Below are 22,914 nucleotides of genomic sequence, written 5' to 3' on the forward strand. Positions count from 1 at the left end.
AAACACATTATTGGGTTTTCTTTATAATGTAGAACACTAATAACTTGGTCCTGCTTTGCTTTGACTTACACAGTAGGAAACAGTGCACCTTTCATAAAGTTCCCTGTACTAGCTCTTTGCATTTCTGCATGAGGTCGTCTCATGGTAAAGGAAATTATTTTCAGTGTTTCAAAATGACCAAAGTTAACTGACTCGCTCCTAAACTTAACATCTTTGAAATGGAAACACATGGCCCTGTTGTTTTTCCAAAGGAGACTTTTGAACCTATTTATTTTCTGCTTCATTCGGTTGCACAAGAGATTTTTCACAGAAGATAAATGGCCCTTCCATATATAAATATTCTTTTACTTAGTAGACATGAGAGCTTTTCAAAAAAATTCATCACAGTGTTATTCATTTTAGACAAACCCGTTTTGCTTATTCCCAACCACCGTCATGTTTTAATCATTGGTGCCATCCCTCTTGATAAATGATTAATCTGGAGTCTAATGTTATGGGAAATTTTACACATGATAAAGAAATTTATTCTGGGGCTTCCCTGGTGGCGCAGTGGTTGAGAATCCGCCTGCCAATGCAGGGGACACGGGTTTGAGCCCTGGTCCGGGAAGATCCCACATGCCGCGGAACAACTAAACTTGTGCGCCACAACTACTGAACCTGCGCTCTAAAGCCCACGAGCCACAACCACTGAGCCCGCGTGCCACAACTACTGAGGCCCACGCACCTAGAGCCCGTGCTCTGCAACAAGAGAAGGCACTGCAATGAGAAGCCCACGCACCGCAATGAAGAGTAGCCCCCATTCGCTGCAACTAGAGAAAGCCCGAGCGCAGCAACGAAGACCCAACCCAGTCAAAAATAAATATATTTTTTAAAAAAAGAAATTTTTTCTGAATCTAATAATAGTTTGAGAGTATGTGAAGGGTTTTAACACAGATGTGGTCACCAGATGTTCCAGCTCTTCTGAGGAACCAGCAGAAGTAGCTGCATGATGGATTTAGGTTACTTAAAGGAAGATTTCCTCAGTCCTTTAAAATAACGCAATGAGATACTGAGGGAGGGCTGAATCTCCTTGTTTGGACTTTTGTTTTTTTAAGTGTACAGATGTTTACATGTTTAGAACGCATTAATCACACTTCTGCCTGTGGATAATGGTACGGATTCTGTAAGAAGGCTTCCAGCTTTCATGTGTTATGAGAATAGACACATAGTATTGGGCTGCGAGCATCTTCCGGAGGTTTTGAAGTCGCCCCACATCAGCCAAAGCCCTGTGCGCACCTTGCTTCCTCTGTCCCTTTCGACAAGTTTGTAAACACGTACCCCGGAGAGCAGCGCATGGACCCTCTCGGTTTTTAAGAGGCACCGTGACGAGACAGTGTCTGCCACTGAAGACCACGCTCCTATTGGATACAGTCTGCACTGCACAGGCTCTCACATGTAATAGACTCCCATTCTTTTGTTTTACCAAAATGTCCTGGCAGGAGTTCACAGTGTAATGGAAGGAGGCAAGGGGGCACATAAACGACCTGCAATCCATTAACAACTACCTGTTGAAGACGATGCAGAGTATTGGACCTCACGCAGGCTCTGCCACACACACAGGCCTTCAAAACAAACGCAGGACTATTAGCAGAGTAGCTTCTCAATTTGTTGCAGTCACTGTGGCATCATGAAGACACAGCCTAGTGTTAACAACTTTTAAAGAAATCACCCACAGAGTAACGACTTTGTGGGACAGATATCTTGAACCTCAGTGACCTGGGCTGATCAACTGTGTTTCACACACCTCCGTCCGCACCAGTGGGAGACAGGGGACTTTGAAAGCTGACAGGCAAGGAGAGGGACAGAATATTTCCTTTAATCCTTCGTCAGAGCAAAAACATCAATACCTGCCTTGTGTGAGAAAATGTGTCGCTCAGGGACCAACCAGGAAAAGCATCATGGAAATTACCCTGTGGTGGAAAATGTAGAAGTTTTAGAATAGCCAGGGTTTGAGTCATATTATGAAGTTACACTTCTACATTCTGGGCTTTGCTTTTTTGGTAAATTATGGGTAGAGACAATAACAATTTGGAAAGCTCTATACACTTCTGAGAGTCCTCTCCTCTGCACACACTGAATGAGCCAGCTTACAGGGACTTTGTGGTGTAGTCATATTCCGTCCCCAAACCAAGAAGGGTGCCTTAGCAAGCAGAGGCCATAAATACAGGGAGGGGTCCTGAAAGACCCAGTTACCTGCTTTACTATCATTATTCGAAGGTTTTCCAAGTCACCCCCACTGCAGCAGAGCCCAAGACTCTCAACGATTCTTTAGAAGCTGCCCGGTCCCATTTCAGCTGGAGGTTAGAGCAGAGTTCAAAACAAGAGCTAAAAAGAACCTGCTTCTCTCTCTGAGGGCATGTCTGTAACACCCACCCTTTCCTGCTCATCTCCTTCCAGGAACACCAAAGCCCCTCTCTTGTTGAGATATCTCACAATGGCAGTTTAGATAACTCCCCAAATCATCTATTCTGGCCACTCATACCTTCAAAGAGGGGCTGCAAAGAAAACAAGCGATGCTGACAGGTAGCTCCAGTTACCAAGGACAACTTGGTGTGAATTTATTCGAATCATAATCTCACCAAACTTTAAGTCCTTAGTTTGGGTATTAAACTCTTCAACCAACTTCACTTAGTATCTTCCCAGACTTATAACTCCATTGACACTCATTTCATAAGGGACATTCAGCATTGAGAACACCAACTCTGGCACCAGGCTGCCTGGGGTTTTTTATTCTTGAATCTGCTACTAGCTGCGTGACCTTGGGCAAATTACTAACTTTCTTCAGGCTTCAGTTCCCTCATCTGTGAAATGAGGTCATTACATTTTCCTGAGGATTAAACAACTTGAGAGAAGTCAAGCACTTGTGTAACACTGCCCGGCACGCACACAGGTAAATGCTGTAAATGCGGGCATTTACAGGTGACAAGCACCTACCATTTCCCAAGTTTTGTGCTGGTCACTCCATCCCCAGATCTACACTAAACAAACACATCTTGCTATTAAAGAATATTTTTGGTAGGATAAAATGAATCTTTAACTCTTCATGTTTAACTTGGAAAAGACCAACATGCAAATACTAACCTTGGCCTTTGGGCCACACATAGTTTTTCTGGGTTTACCACTTCACCGTTTTCAACAAAAATTCAGTACCTACTATGCCCGACGACGCCGTGGGTTTGATGAGGAAACGGAAACTTGGTCTTTACTCTCAAGGAACTATTTAAGGCTGCATTAGTTTTCTCATCTGAAACGAAAGAGGTAATGCGAGTCTTGAGCTGTTTAAAGAGAATAAAGCGACGTGTCCTGCTGGACTACAAGTATCCAATAGAAGCAGTGTGCTCTCATATAAATCAAAGTATCCTCTAACTAGGTGGCTTCAGGGAGCCACGGCCACGGAGGAATGGCCTACTGGAGAAGAGGCGAGAGGGGCAGGGGCTGGCACGGCGGTCTGCAGGCTCGCGGACCCCAAAGCAGGCAGGCAAGAGGCCGGGTGCACGGTCCGCTCCCAAGGTTATAACTACTCCAGAGCCTGGACACTGCACGCACGCCCCACGCCCGTGTGGTCCTCGGCCAAACGCTGACGGCTCCGAGCTCTCCGGGTTACGGCGCCACGGGGGCCTTCCGCGCCCGGCGCGGCGCTCGCAGGCCGTCAGTGCCGCTTACCTGGGAACCGACGGGAGCCTCTGCTTCCCGAGTCTGCCTGCTCACCTGCAAATGCAGGTGAGCAGTGCTCCCGAACTCACAATAATTATAAAGACGTTTATGAAATCGTTTATTAAGCATTCTATCAAAATAGTATTTTATTAAATAAAAAAGACGTGTATGAAAGCTCTAAGCCTAGTGGGAATACAGCCACACCGTGGTCGGCGCCAACGTAATGGACCGAGGGGATGGGAAGCTCCGATCGCCGCACCACCTGCGGCGGCAGGAGCCAGGTGAACGGCAACTGCCCGCACGCACCTCCCCTCGCCCTCGGCATTTTCTGTCGGAGGACTTTAGGCCGCCGGCCGGAAAAGCGCTCCTCCTCACGTCACCTTTCCTTTAAAGACGCAGGCCGAAGCCCCGCCCACTACGGAAGGTGAAAGGGTCTCACGGCGGAGCCCATTTGCGGGCTCCTTCTGCCAAACCTTACCAGTCGGCGGCCCGGAACAGGTAAAGCTAAAGGCAAGGGGCGCTGCGCGGGTGAGGGGACCTGCGGCGGGAGGACGGGGTCGTAGGGACGTGCCTGCGGAGGACGCGGCCTTGCGCTCGGCCGTGTCCCAGTCCCTGGAAGCTCAGTGCCGCCCACCCGCCAGCGGACAGGCCCTGCAGACCATGCCGCGGGTTCGGGGATTCGGCCGGGCTGTAAAGCCGTCTTCGAGCCCAAGGTGCTGTCCGCGCACCCCGGAGCCGCAGCATCTAGACCCGCCGTCCACGGGCCTTCAGGCCCCTGGACCTTCCGCCCAGTTATCCCTGTGCACGTACGGGCACGCACACAGGCCGTACGTCGCTACGGCCGGTTCCGGCCCAGGCGCGCCGCGGGGCGGGGCTCGGGTGGGCGCGGCCACCGCAGGTGCACGTGACCGGTGTGTTTGGCGGGCGGGGCTCCCCCCACTCTGCACTCCCTGGCTCAGCGCGGAGCAGGGGAGGGCGTGCAGGCTCTTTGCACTCTGCGGCCAGAGAAGGTGGCGTAGTGGGGAAGGTCGCTGAGTGGTTTGGGATTTCTTGTTTTCCCATGTACCATTTACTAGGCCCCACGGCATAAGACTCCTGAAAGAAGTAAATACATTTTCTTCCTGAAGAGCCGCTGTTCCAAGTACAGGTTATGAGAGGCTTCAGTGTAAGGAAGTGCAGAGTGGAGGGCTCTGGAAAATCAGCCACTGTTGACCGTGCCCAGCGCGATGCAGGGAAGGGTAAACCGGATGCGTTCCCTGCTTCACAGAACTTACCCTCTGAGAGAAACAGTAATAAGATCATCACAAAATTATAATCGTGGAAAGATGAGCTGTTCTGTGGACGCACTTAACGCTGGGCTCAACAAGCAGATAGCGGGGGACGGGGAGGGGGGGGTTGACCAGGGGAGAGCTGGCCTAGTCTGGGAGGTATCGGAAGAACGCCCTGAGACCCCGCTGGGCAGGAATGGAGTTTCCTAAACCAAGGGGAAGAGCACTTCAAGACCGGAAAGGCCGGGGTGGTTTAGGCATAATGGAAGTCTGGAATGGAGTGAGGCCAGGAGGGTGCGAAGGACCTTCTGGCCTCCTGAAAGCTCTTGGTCTTTAATCTTCAGGCAGGTTTAAGGTGGGTGAGCGCTGGGTGCGGGGACACCACCAGTGTTGCAGAAGGGAGAACTGATTGCAGAGCTCATGGTGTAACAGCCTAGTTAGGAGACTGATGGGAATCCAAAGGAGAGATGGAAGATGTCTTAAACTAGGGTGGTGGCAGTGGATATGGAGAGAAGTAGGTGGATTCATGGTGTTCGGAAGTAAGACTGAGGCGGCTTGGTGTTGGATTAGCTGTGAGAGTGCGGGAGAGCAGAAGTGGACAAGACGACGTGGCTCTGGACGGACTGAGATGCTGGTCACTGAGATAGGGAGTTCTGGAAGGTGAGATGACAGTTTAGAAAATTAATATACAGGAATAAGTACAACTTTTAATATTGAGTCTTGAGCTCAGGATTTAAGAGCTTTTCAAAAAATGTTTTGTGGATGGTTAACTTATTTCAGTAAAATAACCAAAAAATAAAATAAAAATTTTATGGCTAAAGAAGTGTAGTTAAGTAATTGGCCAAGATATATGTTAGCTTTTTCCAGTGTTTTAATCAGTGTTCTAGCTCGTCAACAGCTCGTCAGTGTGGAGAGTACTTTGTACAAAACCAGGGCCAGCCGACAGCAACCTGAAGGCTTGGTGACAGCAGTGCTCACCCCGGGCTGGAATGGGGCAGGTGGGGCAGTGGGCAGGGCAGCAGGCAGAAGGACTTAGTGAAACTCCTCTGGAAGGTGTGAGAGACGATTCTTAAAGTCATCAGAACTGGCAAAATTAATTTCACAAATATTTAGTCCACTAGAATCCATGTACCTTTTGATTCAACCTCCCTGGAAAGAATAGATATCAATATACAGTGTCAGCTATGTAGGAAAGAAAAGCAGGGAGTGAACAAATAATAGAAGTTATTTTCATCTCTTCAGTTGATAGGAGTTTGGTAACAAAGGTGTTGTCAAATTATGTGCTAAGATTTGTTCATTTCATTGTATGTAAATTTTGCCTCAAAATGAAAAGAATTGTAAATGAATATTGAACTCTAGTTAATGATATGCATGCTGAGGTGTTTGAGGATGAAGTGTATGAGTGTCTGCAGCTTACTTTGAAATGTATCAAACCATAAATAAAATGGATGGAAAGAGGAAAAAATAGATGGATAGATAAACCAAGGAGAGCAACAGTGGAGTCTGGGTGAATGAGTATTGGGGTGTTGACTATACAATCTTTCAACTTTTCTGAACGTTTAAACATTTTCGTAATAAAAGTTGGGGAAAGTAGTCCTATAATAGGGAAGAACCTTTGTATTCTAGTTAATCACTAAAGGGATGTTGCCTATAAGCTTAAACTATACATAATGTCCCATCTCTGGGAACCCTGCCTCCAAGGCAAAATAAAGGCCTGGAAGCTAAAATACCTTTGTTCAGATCACAGAAAATATCCAGACCAGGCCCACCTGTGAATGGCTGCAGGGAGGAAGAAATAACACATCCCCTCCAGAGTCTGGCCGGAACCAGGACTTTACTCCCTCCCCTTTTAGTATAAAAGAAGCCTGAAATCTAACTCGGGGAAGGTGGTTCTTTGGGACATGAGTCCACCATCTTTCCAGTCTGCTGCTTTCCAAATAAAGTCACTGTTCCTTGTCCCAACAACTCGTCTCTCGATTTATTGTCCTGTCATGTGGCGAGCAGCACGAGCTGGACTTGCTAACAGTCCTCAAAGAACGTGGTTCCTTTCAGACAACTGAAGACTAATGTGAAAATATAAAGGATGCAGCCCTAAGCTCACCTGAGAACCACAGCATATGGAAGTACCACATATTTATTTCAGAATTGCCTACTTTATGGCTTAATGTTTAAATTATTTCCAGTTCTTATTGTAATATGTGGGTCAAACACTAAAATTACTCCGTTGTGTACATCTAGAATAATGTAATTGACATTTTTTTCTTACATCATCCTGGGACAGCTAGGGATGATGCTGAAGAGGTCCAAGAAGAGGAGTGAGGATGCAAAGTAGCAGGAGTTGCAGGAGAGGAACCACAGCCCAGAGGAGAGAGGGACTCTGGGGACATTTGTCAGTTTGTCCTCCAGTGCTTAGAGGATGTGGAGTTTTTCAATGATCCAATCTCAAGTAAGTAAAGAACAACGAAGAAAAAGAAATCCTGTGTTTCTTTCTAGAATATGGAGTTAGCTCCTGAACTAAAACTACCAATAGATGCAGCTCGTACAGCACAGTGTGATTTCAATAAGGTCTGAGTAATCATGGAATCAGAAATGGATATCTCATATTATTAAATTGTGCATTTTAGGTAACTGACTTTAAGATAACTGGCTTTTAAAATATTTTTGGATGTCTCAGAAATGCCAGTTGTGGAGGTAAGGGTAGGAACACTCACGTATTTTGTCAGCTCACTTGTCATTTAAACCGTACAGAAGCTGTGAGTTGGATATTAAGTGAAGAGGTTTGCTTTTCATGATTCCTAGTAAGTGCTTATTTTGACTTAGATTTGGTTCATTCGGTCTGTATATATTTGACAGAGGTATCAAAGACATCTCATCAGAGAAACTGGCTCCCTATTTTGTATCAGCCTGGAAAGGTTAAGGGTAACCCCAGACATCCCAGCTTAAATTACTTGAACCCACTTACGTTATAATGTTTTATTACTCATTTTCTTAACGTCATCTTTTTCTGGGGGGAGTCCCAACCCAGTGGTTGTTAACAGGAGTGGGGTGAGGAAACATCTTATATTTTGAAAAAGCATCCCCAGTTGATGCTGGTAGGCTCCCATTTTCTGAGAACCACTTCTCTAAAATAGAGAACTTGTGTTAACTTTTAGCTGTTTTGGTTAACAACAAATTGTTCACATAGTACCTTAAACTGAAACCATCACCATTTATGATGGTAAGACACTTTTAGTCTTGATTTGATGAAAACCAGATGGAGAAAAAAAAGGCAATTTGCATTAAAAAAAAATCAGCCATTAAGTTTGTAAAGTTCCTTACACATAGGCTCCACTTAGACATAGACTTACAACTAATGAAGGGAATTTTTTTAAGATATATAAAGCCAGAGTGCCCGTTTATTAAATTACAGTAAGTGTACAACTTACACAGACTGGGATAGTCATATTGGCGTGACTAGTGAACTTTTTCCTCCCTGTAGGTTGTTGATTCTTTAAAAAAAATTTTTTTTAATTATGAAAAAAAATTTAAACATACAGAAAAGTTGAAATATTAATAACTAAACTCATATAACCATAACATAGATTCTGCAGATTTTGCCATAATTACATTTATATTTTCTGCCGAACCATTTCAAAGTAAGCTGCAGATGTCATGACACGCTCCCTAAGGAGTTCCTAGGGGCTGTTGTTGGTCTTCATTGCTGTGCATGGGCTTTCTCTAGCTGCGGCGAGTGGGGGCTGCTCTTTGTTGCAGTGCGTGGGCTTCTCATTGCAGTGGCTTCTCTTGTTGCAGAGCACAGGCTCCAGTAGTTGTGGCTTGCGGGCTCAGTAGTTGTGGCTTGTGGGCTCTAGAGCACAGGCTCAGTAGTTGTGGCACACGGGCTTAGTTGCTCCGTGGCATGTGGGATCCTCCTGGACCAGGGCTTGAACCTGGGTCCCCTGCATTGGCAGGCAGATTCTTAACCACTGCGCCACCAGGGAAGTTCCATATGTCTCCACAGTCTTTTAATTCAAGTTCCCAGGCACACTGACTTTTCTTTTTTTAAGTCTTTTTTTAAGACTTGAGGCCAGTGGTTTTGTCCCAGTCTGGACTTGTCAGACTGTTTCCTTGTAGTGTCATCTCATTCGTTCCTCTCTAGTTTGGCCCCTGTATCCTTGGAAACTAGAAGCTAAGTCTAGAGGCTTGACACAGTTCAGGTTTAATCTTTTTGGCAGGACTGCTTCACGGAAGGACCATCCATCACGTGAAGAGGTGAGTGTTAGACTGTCAGGTGCTGAGTCTGACCTCTGTTACGGGGTGACGGCCAGAGTGCGCATTTCCCGCTTCAGTCTGGAAGTATTCTTTGGGTCACCCTTTGGCACCACTTGAATACCTTGTTTCCTCATCAGCTTTTTACCTAATGATTTTTGCATCCATCTTTGCCTGAGTCAGTGATTTGATTGGAGATGACAAAATGGTGGTTTTCAAATTACTTTTCTTCTCCATGTATTAGCTGGCATTCTCCTCTAAAGAACGCTTTTCTTCATCAACTGGGGCTGATTACAGTTCTTCTTAAAAAGGTAGGATAAATGCTTAGTTCTTTTTCAATGACCAATTTCCAGAGTAAGGAGTTAGAGTAGCAGTCACATACAGTTGTGGCTATCTTTCTTTTTCATAGATTTTTGCATATTCGGTGTGTGGAAATGAATTTCAGTCACTGATGTTTAAATTATCACACATTTGGCCCATGGGAGTCTCTTCATGCAATCAAACTGTAAATGAAATGTAAACAAAATGGTAATACTATCAGGGAAACCTGAAGACTGGATATTTGAACATATAGAGGAATGATTATCAGTTGGGATGTGTTACTATGTTTATTCAAAAGATACAAGAGTCCTCAGCTCTTACTGGAGTGTTTACTGATGACACAGGATTTACTCGGAAGTAGTTCACAGATGCTGGGGTCCCGGGAGTAGTTGCTGGTGGAGAGAAAGCCTGTTGGAGCACATGCTGCGAATCAAGGAGCTAAGTGATGGGTGCTTAGGCCTTTATTTTGCTGTTTTTTCTGTACATGCTTGAGAATTTTCCTAATAAGTTTCTCAATTACTTGAATTTATGTTGATGTTTCCGATTCAAATTTCATATCACAGGTTTTCCCCTAACTCTGTTATTTATATTTTATCTATGAAAAGCTTATTTTGAAGAAACAGGTATATCTTCCTCTTTGCTGATCCAAAGCCAAAATTTAGCTAGTGTTGAAGCATAATTGCTGTGTAAGTCAAGAAAATTTAAAGCCTTTCAAAATTTGAATAATAGCAAAGAACCTTTAAAAAATTAAAGGTAAATATAATCATTTTTAATTATTACATTAATAATTATATAATTATATAATTATTATATATAGCATATATTTTATAATTTATATAATTTATATAATGTATAATTTATATATAGTTATATAAAATATATAATTATATAATAATTATATATTAATATATTCAATTATTGTTATTATAATAATTTTTCTACTCTACCTTTTCCTCTTCTTGGAAAGTGTTTTTAAAGCTTTAAAAAAAATCTACATTATCTTTCTGAAATAGTTTTTATTTTGTAAACAAATAGAATTTATTAAAGTATAAAAAATACTTCCTCCTTATAAAAAAATTAGAGAAATAATGGTAATTAGGAAGAATAGGGGAAAGAAAATTACTGTGTCTTCAACCTTAAGGAAACCTCAGGGTTCTTCTTAAATTTCTTTTCATCTTTCTCCTGTGCGTAGTTTGTTTATTCGCTTCCTTGTTTTACAAAATCCTACCTATTGAAATAGTATTTTCTATGTAACGTGTTGATAATTCATTACACAGGGCACACTATAGCTTTCGTCTGTAACTGCTAGTTTCATCCTAACTCATAGTGAAATTTGGGACTTGCTGCTGCTGCTCTTCTTCTGAGGATAAATGGAAAAGTCTTCTCCAGTGTCTTCAGACTTTTCTGTTTGGTTTGCCGGCTTCTGCCACATGGCAACAAGTATCTGAGTGTCTGTTATTGAACAGTATGTATCTCAGCTATTTAAAACCCAGTTCAGTCCCACTGTGGAACCTTTACAGCATCTGCATCCCCAGTTAATGACCATCAGGTAACCCATTCATTGTGGATGAAACATCTGGCCGTAGATCTCACTGAGGTTGGTGGACATTTGAAATGCCAGCTGGGAATTTTTTTTTTTTTTGTAAAGCATGGATCATTTTATTCAAGGTTTATTCATAAATCTGACAATATCTTCTCACGATACTATAGAAAAGCACCAGAAGAAAACTGATACAGCGGTATGATTGAATACTCCTGGAAAAAAGGGCCCTAGATTTTGAATAAAGGAAGAAAATATACAGAGGAAAGTTCAGTATCTCTGGAATAAAAAGAGTGCTCTTACAGCGCATCTGCGGTGGGGGGCGCTGATGCACCTGACGACCTGGAGATTTGCTCCCAAACACTGCCTGCCTCCTGGCGGTTTCCTTGGGCTCACACAGTCATTCAGCACGTTCAGTCAGCCCTCCGTATCCACAGGTTCCACATCCGTGGCTGCAACCAACCATGACTGAAAATACTCGAAAAAGAAAAAATTGCTAGAAAGTTCCAAAAAGCGACTGTGCCAGGCAACTATTTATATATCATTTCCATCGTATTAGTATCGTAAGTAATCTAGAGATGATTCAAGGTGTACAGGAGGATGTGCATAGGTTACGTGCGAACACTCCAGCTTTTTATATAAGGGACTTGAGCATCCTCGGAGTTTGGTGTCCGTGCCAGGTGTCCTGGAACCAGTCCCACGTGGATACTGAGGACGGCTGTACGTACTGAGACAGGCTGTAGGCGCTAGTGTGGGGAGCACAGCAGTGAACGAAGTAGACAAGTGACGTTGTCTCATGAAGCTTACGTTCCAGTGAGGAAAGACTGTGAGTGTTCATGTGTAGATCAGTGTGTGTCGGCAGTGAATCTCTTTAAAAGGCAAGGTCATGAGTTTGAAAGGATGGGATGTGCCGTTGACAGAGTGGACAAGGAAGGCCTCGCCGAGAAGTAAATGAACTGGCATCGTCTGAGGGAGAGAATCCCACCTGGGGCGGGGGCTGGGGGCGCCCAGCGTTTACAGGAATGGCAGGGAGGCCCATGCGGTTGGGACAGGGAGCACAAGAAGCGGGGTGGGTGCTGTGGGCAGGGGTGGGTGGGGGCCTGGTCCCGGGGGCTCTGCAGCGAGGTGGGGGCCGCGGAAGGCTGTGGGCAGAGGAGCGTCGCGGCTTGACTTCCACGTTTTAAGGGGCAGCAGCGGGGAGGACTGCTGGAGGCTGGGACCTGATCCAGGTGAGAGTTGAGGGCGTTTCAGGGGCAGGGCAATGGACAGCAAGGGAAAAGGTGAGGAATGCTTGGACCCTGCTGATTTTTAGAGGGCGAACAATGGGATCTGCTGAAAAAGAAGGGTCAAGGATCACTCAGCTGTTCTGGGCCTGAGCATCTGAGGGTGTATGTGAGGACAGGACACGGGAGGGCACAGTGGGAAGCAGGGCAGGTGGGATGCAGCTCTGGCCGTGCGCACTCGAGGGTGCCCGCTGGGTACCTGCGTGGAGGGCCTGGGTGGGCAGGTAACTCTGCAAGGGTGGCGTTCTTGGGGGGCCTGCGGGGTTGGAGCCAGAGCGACAGACCTGCGGGGGAGGGAGGTGAGAACGTGCGCCTCTCATCACTTTCCATAGTTTGCTGTTCATTCCCCCCACCCATGTCACTGGTCGACGATGGGCATGGTTGGTGGCGACAGGTAGGAGGAGTGGGATACCCAGCCCAGTGGGATCAGAGCTGGACCAGAGGGAGCTTCCAGTCTGAACACACGCCCCAGGTGATGCTCGAGCAGGTGCCCCAGGGAGCCTTCTCTGAGAAGCACCATCTAAGGCACCGCATCCTCTTCTCTCATTGACGAGCCGCACACACCTACCTCTCCGAGTTCTTGATTCTCTCGTGCTTCTCAGCAAACCCTAGATGAGATGAACGGGTCCTCTCATCACTCCCTCAGACACTTCTCAGGTCTACCTGTCAAGTGGATGGTAGGAGGGACACTTATTATGGTGGACAAGCAACTAAAAAATCAAAATGCCCCTTCTGAGTGCAGCGTTCATAGCCATGAAGTCAGACCACATGTGCCTGACGCTTTAGCTCACCTCTGGCAGCAGTGCAGCACCTGCCTTGTGAGTGATGGATGTAGTTTATGAGGCCACTTCAATGTCAGGGCATTTCCTTTCTGAGTCCCAGTTCTTTCTTCCAGGGGGTCAGCTGTCTTCCTGGAGGGTCCCCTTTCCCATAACCGTGTTCTTACCTTTTGTAGACCGTCAGATGTACTGATAAGTTGTTCATTACGTTCATGAAGAGGTGTTTGTGAGTCCCCAGGGATTCACTATTCTGCATTGTCGTAAAGAAAGCCTTAGGGTGACAGCTGCTTTTGGAGCTGGCACTGTGAGATCCATGGGGAACGGAGTCAACTAAGATAACTTTTAAGTTTCCTGCGCATGGACCTGCAGTGTTCACAGGTGAGGTTCCCACAGGCTCACACACACCCTCCATGTTCCACAGCACTGACCCATGGGAATGAGTGATCAGACTTCAGTGAGCTTTTCTCCCTGCTTTTTAGGATGGCTGCTCTTTTTCTAAAGAGGCTAACATTACAAACTATAAAAACGGAAAATACTTGCATTAGAAGACGTTTGGGTAAATACGTCGTACAGAAGACGGCGCTGGCGGAGCCATCCCACACTGCCTCTGCCCCAAGACCGTCCTGCCTCATTCACACAGAAGCTTTTAGTACTGAAGACGACCAGGACAAGAGAGGAAAGAAAAAAAAGCATGAAACAGCTTTTCGTAACGTTGGAAGAAAAATTAACGAGCGCATCATTCAGGTGCTGGATGAGAAGGGCAACGACCTGGGCCCCATGCACCGAGCGAACGTCATCAGGCTCATGGCCGAGCAGGACCTGCGGCTGGTGCCGAGGGACCCCAGCGCCCAGCCCCCGCGGTACCAGCTCATGACGGGCACGCAGATCTACCAGGAGCGGCTCCGCCTCAGAGGGATGGAGAGGGCCGAGCCCAAGCCTGGTAGGTACCTTGCTGTCTGCCCCCGAGGTCCTCAGGACTGCAGATCTGCAGCTGAGGTCTGGCATTTGCCAGGGCCCCTGTGACAACGGGCCAGTGAGAAACTGAGACGTCCCTTCACCACCATTTCCAGTGTCTTTTTTGTCCACTTATTTCTATCCCTTTTTTTCTATTTTCCTTTCTACTCTTGTGTCCGTCATGTCTTCCTCTACACCTGTGTAAAATGAGGGGAAAACAAGGTGACCACCACCAAAATAATGGGAACCCTTAAACCCCCGACGGCTGCCTGGCCTCCCAGCGCCCGGCCCGGCGGAGTGGCGCATGGGTGTGACGACGCGGACAGGTGGGGCGGGCTCCTGGTCCTGTCCTGGGCCGCTCACCTGTCGGGGCGCCCTCCGCCCCCGCTCCCGTCATCTCTAAGGCGGGGGGAGGTGTGCAGTTACTCACACGGAAGCGCTCCCTAACTCTGAAGTGACTCCTGGAGCGTGCCCCACGCCCGTTTCATCACAGTAAGGGTAGGAACGCTCACGTGATGTGCCAGCTCACTTGTCATTTAAACCATACAGAAGCCGTGAGTTGGATATTAAGTGAAGAGGTTTGCTTTTCATGATTCCTAGTAAGTGCTGATCATTATGGAAAACACACTGGGACAGAGGTCAGAAGGCTGGCTCCAGGGCTGCACAGTAAGGCCACGTGTCAATTTCCTGACACCACATTTAACAACAGGGATGTTGACTGGAAAACAAAAAACTATCCACAAGAGGCCAGCTAGGGTGATAAGGACATCAAACTATGTCACATTTAAAACAAAAAGGTGAACAGCCTGAGAAGCTTGGTTCAGAGGTGGCTGAAGGGCTGACAGAGAACTCAGACCAGCTGGTAGGAGCTGTAAGGAAGCAAAAAGGTGTTAATAAAAGAATTCCTTTTTAGAAAAATTACTTTTATTTAAAGAAAAAATATAAGAAGAAAAGAAAGCCTAAAGAAAAAATATAATAAACACCTGTTACCCACCATCCAAAATAAGAAGAATAAGGATTAACTGGTTCCTTTTAAAGGACCATTTCTTTGTTCTTTCATCAGACAATGGTATCGATAAACAGCAGCATTCCATATTGAAATACTCTTACTTGGCAGGTAAAAAATTGGTATTTTACCTGTGTCTGTCTCCTGTGTTTAAATGTTTACTGGCATGTGAAACTACCGGACAGGAGGACTTTTAGGGCCCCCGTAGCAATGTAGACTTAGGACGAGCATGGGATGAAGCAAAGGCCTCACACAGACTAGCACCAAGTCTCACTCTTTCAAACCAGGACCCACCCTGACAAAGGAACTGACTTTTTCTTCAAATATTGGACAACATGATTTGGACACAAAGAGTAAACAGATTCAGCACTGGATCGAGAAGAAGTATAAAGTTCAAATTACAATAAAGAAAGGGAAGAATACAGAAGAGCCAGAAAACAAAATGGTAAGTAAAAGCAGGTGTGCCAGAAAACAAAATGGTAAGTAAAAGCAGGTTTGACTGACTGCTTGTGTGTTTTTGTTTTCTTTCTGATCTTAAAAATACAACTGTAGAAAATCTGGGAAATGTACGGCAAAGAAAAGTAACTACTAATCCTACCCAGTGGCGGTAGGATTTGTTTTTCAAAATGCAAAATGTACACGTTACTTTTTCCATTGTAGCATAAATACTTCGCCACGTGAAACCACTCTAGTTCACAGGGCTTCACTGGTGGCGCACTGGTTAAGAATCCGCCTGCCAATGCAGGGGACACAGGTTTAAGCCCTGGTCCAGGAAGATCCCACGTGCCGCGGAGCAGCTAAGCCTGCGGTCTAGAGCCCCCAAGCCACAACTACTAAGCCCTGTGCTCTAGAGCCTTCGAGCCACAACTACTGAAGCCCACGCACCTAGAGTCCCTGCTCCGCAACGAGAAGCCACCGCAATGAGAAGCCCGCGCACCGCAACGAAGAGTAGCCCCCGCTCGCCGCAACTAGAGAAAGCCCACATGCAGCAGCAAAGACCCAACGCAAAAATAAATAAAAATAAATTTATATTAAAAAAACCCTCTTTTATAACTTACAGGCTATATGCTATTCTATTTTGCAAATTGTAGAGTATCCAACACTTAAATAGGAAAAGTTAGAAACTTTATGGGTTCATCTTTTAAAGTCTGTTTCCTCTCTATAAAGGCCTATAAGCAACACTCCATATAAAGTCAAATTGTCTTCTACAAAGTGTCTATCAGTTCACAGTCCCAGGATAAGTCTGTGGAGTATCTACTTTGCTTTTGGAGTTAGACAACTTGCAGCATCTAAAAGGCAGCCTTTATTCCAGCAGTTTTCAACCCTAGTTCCACGTGAGAATGACTCAGGCCTAGGGCCCGGCCCAGCCCAGCCCAGCCGATCCAGAATCTCTAGGACTGAGCTGTCTGTATTTTTCTAACCACCCCAATGACTCTGTGAATGAGTGCCGGGAACGGTACTGGGCTGACCACCTGGGGGGAGAGGAGGGGTTCTGCCAGGGCCCAAACCCACTGCTTTGCACTTTCTTCGAGAGGGTGGTCTGGGCCAAACATAGCCCCTCAGTGCCATAACGGGATTTAAAACTATCAAGCCTTTAGTGCATTAGCCTAGTTACATGGAGTTTGTATAACTGCCTGCTTATTGTACAGGTTTCAGTCAACTTAACCCAGGTATGTACGATTCGATTCAACAAATCCCTTAAACAGCAGCAATTCAAGCATGCTGGTTTTTATGTGTATTAGAGCATTAACACAGGGAAGAATCAAAGATGTTGGTGTTAAATTAGTCTTTGGCTGTTTTCCTTTTCTAGGAGGAGATATGTAATCAAATACTCCAGACTATGCCTGGAACAGCTACCTTCTCATCCAGGCCACAGCTCATCAGAGGGGGAAAGGCTGTGATGTGTGTGCTTCGTCCCTTGAGCCAAAAGGAAGAGAATGAGTGCAGATCAGCTCTGGGGACCCAGAGAGGAGACGCTCTGAACAGAGGAAATGGAGACGACGGAGCATCCAATGCTCTGCACCAGTGATTTTAATAAAAACGTGCTTCTGAGAGAAAGTAACTGAGCTGACTGGTCTGCAGTCCTTCAAACAAAGCAGTCTGGTGTGTACCTGGGGCCAGCGTCGCCACGGTGGAGGGCACCTTGCCTTTAGTGCAGTTCAGAAGGCAGTTCAGTCTCCCCGTTTCTGGGCAAAGACACGCCCTGGTCCTGTGTCCTTTTAGGAGGCATGTACCCACTGAGCCGAGAGGCCAGACTCCGTTTTTCACGAGACGGTCTCACCTTTGGGAATGAGGAAGACAGATTACAGGCAGACCTCTATATCTGTGGGTCAACCAACAGCTGATCAAAAATATTTAAAAAAAAGAAAAATCCAGAAAGTTCCAAAAAGCAAAATTTGAATTTACCCTGTGCCAACAATTTACATAGTATTTTCATAGTATTTTCATTGTATTAGGTATTGTAAGTAACACAGAGATGATTTAAGGTATATGGAAGATGTGCGGAGGTTATATGCAAATGCAGCTGCAGTCGAAAATCCTCATATAACTTTACTTGGGAACCTGCGGATTTTGGTATCCTGGGGGTTCCTGGAACCAACTCCCCATGGATACCAAGGGACGACTGTAACTCGAATTCAAAATCAAAACTACTGGAATCGTATACTTATTAGGTATACAACTATCACAGTATATACAACAACAAAACTACTGTTGTAAAGTAAGAAAGTGAAATCCACACAATTGCTTTGTATAGTAGTACAGCCTCACACAGTAATAAGTAGTTGAAAATACGCTAAATAGATTGCATCTAGTTTAAGCAATTTATGTTTTAAAATTAATAGCTTACTAAGTCTCAACTTACTTTGAGCTTCATTTTTTTCTTGTCAGGGTCATGCACAACAGCATGCCTGCTGAGGCTCTGCTACAATGAAGGAAAAAGAAAAACAGTTTTATTTGTAAAACACTGCCACTTGGTATTTGGTGTCTGCTAATATGAAAACCCCATGAGTCATTTAAAGAAACCAACAGCCTTCTTTCTGTTACATTCTCTTGAGGGATCTGACTTCTACCACTGGAGCAGAACTGTTCCTTAAATCCTGGACTAAAATCACTGCCTTTTCCAAGGACCCAGGTTAGGAATGTATACATTTTCACCACGTGCGCCTGTGGCTTCCTAGTTCTTTCATAGTAAGGGGTTTGGGGGGCCAGTTCTGAAAACCCTTCCAAGCTGAAGGAGGCTCTTCTTACTGAATCTGTGTCATCAGCATCGCCAAACACCAGTGGAAAACCTGACCCAAGTCCTGCTGTCTTTGGCATGAACACTGACCACCAGCAGTTCCGTGGTTTTCTCTCGGTCTGGGCTGTGCTAAGCCAGCCTCACCCCCACTTCAGTCTCTACCATTGTTCACACGAGCGCCTGTGAGAGCACCAACCAGGCGCAGGTCCTCGGAGCCGCACGGGCCCCTCCACCTGGGTCACGGTCTCCGGGTCTAGACGAGTGTCCCGAAGCTCTAAGGTCCCCCATGTCCTTGTCTCTTGCTTCCCTTCTCAATCCCCAGATGATGGCGGCCCAGAAGGACACCCCAAATATCAGCAGACTCATAAATAATAAGCATATGGTACCAGAGGCCACTGGGTCTCAAATTCCGTCACATAAGAATCGCCTGGAAAGTTTGTTAAAAATGACTGGGCCCATTCCCAAAACTTCTGATTCAGTGGGTCTGGAGTGGAGCCTGGATGGGCATTTCTCGCAAGTTCCCTGGCGATGCTGAGGGCCAGACTTTGAGCACCACTGGCAGGGGCGAATCTGTCTGTTCGCAGAGTTTGGTGGAAAACCACTCCTGCTGGAGCAAGAGTGAAGGGCTGGAGTCCCCCCCAGCCTCCCCATCTGCCGCCTGGGGCCAGGCTCCCTGGAGCCCAGCAGCCCCCAAGGACGGGGCCCGGGCGGGGTGCTCACCTTCATGGCAAATGTCTTGCCGCAGCTGGCGTGCTCACACACAAACGGGCGCCGCTCCTCGTGGAACGAGAGGATGTGGCTCTGGAGGTTGAACACGGTGGTGTAGGTGCGGCCGCAGCCTTCCCTGGGGCACCGACACACGTCCCTCTCTGGGGCGTGAATTCTCATATGCTGCTTCAGGAAATCCTTGCGCTTAAATGTCTTCTGGCACACGTCACATGTTATGTCCTCTGCGGGAGCAGACAAGCAAACTGAGCCCACTTCCCAGGTGTTACCATACAGGAAAAACTAATATGGAATGTATCAAGCGACATATTCGATGCCCAAAACATTATGAGGACACACATAGATCAGAAATCTGAGAGGAAACTAACTCCAGTTTTTACTGCTTGAAAGTAGGCCTCAATTTTTCCAAGTTCCTATATGACATGAAATCCCTGTTTTCGTATGCAGGCAGCTGGGGTTCTCCACCCGGGGGCGCAGCAAGGGGAGGGAGTTAAACGGGCCTGTTTTCTTCCGTGTCCCCCAACACACAGGGCACGCTTCCCACACTGCCCCGCAGACACCAGCCAGTGCCTCCCCGGAGGCCTCACCTGCCCGAGCCTTTAAAATGTGTACAGGCCTCGGCCCAGGACCACGGATCTCTGCTCACGTGTCAAACAGCTGAGGTACCCAGCACTTAACCAGACATACTATAGAAACTCTGTATTTTCAAGTGCATATTTAATGTTTCACCCTTTAAAAGCACTCAATCAGTTCCACAGGGGCAGATATTTATATCGTGCCCCTCATGCCTGCCTTACCTTTATGGGCTTCTCTCACATGTTTCAGAAGCTCTGTCCATGTTTTTGCCACAAAAGAACATTCTTTTTGACACATATAGCCTATTTCAAAAAAAACAAAAAAACACAGATTGGTGCGTTGCCTTTTGTGAATACTCGGCATAAACACCGATCATAATTAGATTGAAAGGAAAATAATTATCATAAAAAAGCAAATTATCAAAAAAAATTAGACTGCAAGATAGCTATGAAAACTAAAAAGTTTATTTTACAGTAAAACCAAACAACTGCATGTCAAGGTCCTTCATATAGGCTCTCCCTTCAGCAGGGCTTCATGAGGAGGCCCTCCCTCTCCTGTTCTCAGTGGGTTGGGTACACAGCCCAGGGACTCCCAGCTGCTGTGATGCCCCCCCCAACCCGGCCTCCATGGCTCAAGGCCCCTTTCCCCTCCCCCTGCTTTACCTTTGCCTCTTTTTTTACTCAGCCCTTTGCCCTGGATAAACCACCAAGGATAGCTGTGCCCACCCCCAGCTTCCTGTAGTGTCAATATCTTGTAAATTTCATGCTGCAAAAAAGAACTAGGAAGCCGAAGCTAAGGGAAAAAAGAAAACAAGATTCCAGAGAAAAACTCCCTGATCAAAAATGGACACTGTGCAAAGCACTTGAACTGGATTAGTCAGTGTAACAGTCAGCCTGAGCTTCACCCCATTAAATACCAGATAGAAACTAAAAGACTCAACTACTAGTCTCGTCTTAAAAAAAAAAGGAGGGGGGACTTCCCTGGTGACGCTGTGGTTAAGAATCCGCCTGCCAATACAGGAGACACAAGTTTGAGCCCTGGTCCGGGACGATCCACAGGCTGCGGACCAACTAAGCCCGTGTGCCACAACTACTGAGCCTGCGCTCTAGAGCCCACGAGCCACAACTACTGAGCCCATGTGCCACAACTAATGAAGCCTGCGCGCCTAGGGCCTGTGCTCCCCAACAAGAGAAGCCGCCGCAAGGAGAAGCCCATGCACCGCAACAAAGAGTAGCCCCCGCTCGCCGCAACTAGAGAAAACCCGCGCACAGCAACGAAGACCCAACGCAGCCAAAAATAAATAAATAAATAAACAAATAAATATTTTTAAAAGTCATATAAATTCTAAGGCTTGGGAAACTGGAATATGTTTCAAAAATCCTTCATGGAAACAGAAGAGATTCAAGCTGTTGGCTTAAGTCTTTCTGAAAAAAGTTACAATCTGATTACTCCAAAAACCTCAAACTATAATCCAAGTCCTTTGAATGCCAACAAGGAAAGGAAAGAGAAGAGGTTAAAAGCAGCTGAAGCAGCGAAGCCACAGCTCGAGTTCCAACCCTTTCACAAGGAAGAAGCATAAGCAGGCACGGCTGTAAACAATAAACATTAACTCTCAACAGCAACAACAGGGAGTGGAAGGGCAGACACGACACCCAGCACCTCTTTGGTCACGAGCATAAAACCTGAACAAGCAGATGGAGCCCCTGCCCACGCAGTTTCAGCTTCTCGGGATGACCACAGACTCCAGCAGTCAGAGAATTAAACAAACACACTCTACTGCTGGTGTGCCCGTCAGAGCGGGCACCAGTACGCACCCTCGTGGACCTTCCCGTGTCGCTTCAGACTGCTGGGGGAAGCAAAGTGTTTTCCACATCCTTCATGGGTACACCTGAGTCAACAACACATGAGCATTAGCTGATCAGTTTTCAGACAGAACTGCACTTAAACAGTATGTCGTCCTCATCCTGCCAAAGTCTCCTCCTCCCACAACCAAACCAGTCATAAAAATGGGATTTCAAATTCAGACCTAGTTGTAGGTGAAATGCAAGTTACTTCACCAGCCTTGGGCAGAACAAACTGAGAGAAAAAAGTCATTACTTTTTTTTTTTTTTTTTTTTTGCTTATGTGATCAAATTAAAGAGTTTTCATCTTTATACCTCTGAAAATATACCGTTTTCATGGAAACAGAAAGATGGCTCGGGTAAACACCTAAGTCATCCTGAGTCATTTGTGTCTAGTTTTTCTAATGATGTTGCCATGGGATGGTGTGAAAAGAAAACACAGCAGCAGACGCATGGCCTCTGGGTGCTCCTTCTGCGCTCAGGCCACCAGCGGCACAGGAAGAGGCGGCAGAGCTGCAAGCAGGGACAGGCACTGTCACGGCCACAAGTCCCAGGCAGGGGACAGCCCAGCCGCGTACAGCGCCAGCCAGGGCTCGCAGGACAGCCACCAGCAGGTGCCCTTTGCAGGTGTCTTCCAACATGTCCAGTCACCTCTCCCTGTTCTCCTGAAACCCTCTCTGATGCAGGCTAAGCCCAGATAGCTTTGTTCTACAGGAAAGGAATACTTAGCATCTTCATAAGGACATTTCACACCATTGAACAGGCTCTATTGAATAGTTAAGACATAACCCTTCCCTTCAAGCTTAACCACAATTGTACTAATTTCACAAATTATTCTGAAACACATCAAATCTTTCTTTTAGAGAAACAAAAGCACAAACTTTTGAAATGCCCCAATACATAAATGGGCATACACTGTACAACTTAACAGGAAAATGTTGATTAAGAAACTGTTTCTGAGCATTGGTATGCAAACTATGCATTTTAATCTTATCCCCACCTGAACTTTAAGAGGTTTTCACCCACGTAAAGTACCTACTTGAACGGCGGTTCGTTGGTGTGCTGGCACTGGTGGATTTTCAGCTGCTGATGCTTCTTAAAGGTCTTCTTACAACCTTCAAAACTGCACTGTTTAAGTAAAGGTTTGTTAGTTTCAAAAAAAAAAAAAATTCAAGAACAGTTCATAACAGAATCCTCTCAAGATAAAAATATCGCAGAAATTACATACTTGCTACTTTCACCCATTTAGTTACTATAAATTCAAGAAGCTTTGAAGAGTAACACATATGAGACAACAAAAAACGTTTCATTTGGGGTAGTCTACCAATAATATACTTTAATTAGCAAAAAAGTTTGCTTTCAAAATAAGCCATTATTATGATAGCTAGTGTCAAACTAAATTCAGATATTTGACCGACAAAATTTGGTTGATGAAAATTTT

General features: G+C 45.9%; 2 protein-coding genes across 2 annotated transcripts in view; one reads left to right on the forward strand and one right to left on the reverse strand.

Annotated features, from left to right (window-relative positions):
• Positions 1–13,331: 13,331 nt before the first annotated feature.
• MTIF3 (mitochondrial translational initiation factor 3) lies at positions 13,332–17,154 on the forward strand. The gene is made up of 4 exons (XM_079721714.1): positions 13,332–13,510; positions 13,612–14,072; positions 15,380–15,537; positions 16,903–17,154. Exons 2-4 carry the CDS (start codon positions 13,613–13,615, stop codon positions 17,119–17,121), a joined length of 837 nt encoding a protein of 278 aa, XP_079577840.1. The 5' UTR covers positions 13,332–13,510; position 13,612; the 3' UTR covers positions 17,122–17,154.
• The window catches only part of GTF3A (general transcription factor IIIA), a gene marked incomplete at its 5' end in the record, with an annotated part of 81,503 nt that continues 75,694 nt past the window's right edge, over positions 17,106–22,914 (reverse strand). The window contains 6 exons of the mRNA XM_079721642.1: positions 17,106–17,373; positions 17,956–18,015; positions 19,051–19,280; positions 19,854–19,934; positions 21,447–21,520; positions 22,513–22,601. Coding sequence (XP_079577768.1) covers positions 17,242–17,373; positions 17,956–18,015; positions 19,051–19,280; positions 19,854–19,934; positions 21,447–21,520; positions 22,513–22,601 — 666 coding nt within the window. The 3' untranslated portion in view covers positions 17,106–17,241. The remainder of the gene's footprint in view (positions 17,374–17,955; positions 18,016–19,050; positions 19,281–19,853; positions 19,935–21,446; positions 21,521–22,512; positions 22,602–22,914) is intronic.

This window comes from Hyperoodon ampullatus (genome assembly GCF_949752795.1).
Source record: "Hyperoodon ampullatus genome assembly, chromosome: 16".
Classification (NCBI taxonomy): domain Eukaryota; kingdom Metazoa; phylum Chordata; class Mammalia; order Artiodactyla; family Ziphiidae; genus Hyperoodon; species Hyperoodon ampullatus.

Coding starts and splice junctions, on each gene's coding strand:
- MTIF3 (XM_079721714.1), top strand. CDS start 13,613: ATGGCTGCTCTTTTTCTAAAGAGGCTAACATTACAAACTATAAAAACG. Junction 14,073..15,379: donor GAGGGCCGAGCCCAAGCCTG/GTAGGTACCTTG, acceptor CTTTCAAACCAG/GACCCACCCTGACAAAGGAA. Junction 15,538..16,902: donor AAGAGCCAGAAAACAAAATG/GTAAGTAAAAGC, acceptor TTCCTTTTCTAG/GAGGAGATATGTAATCAAAT.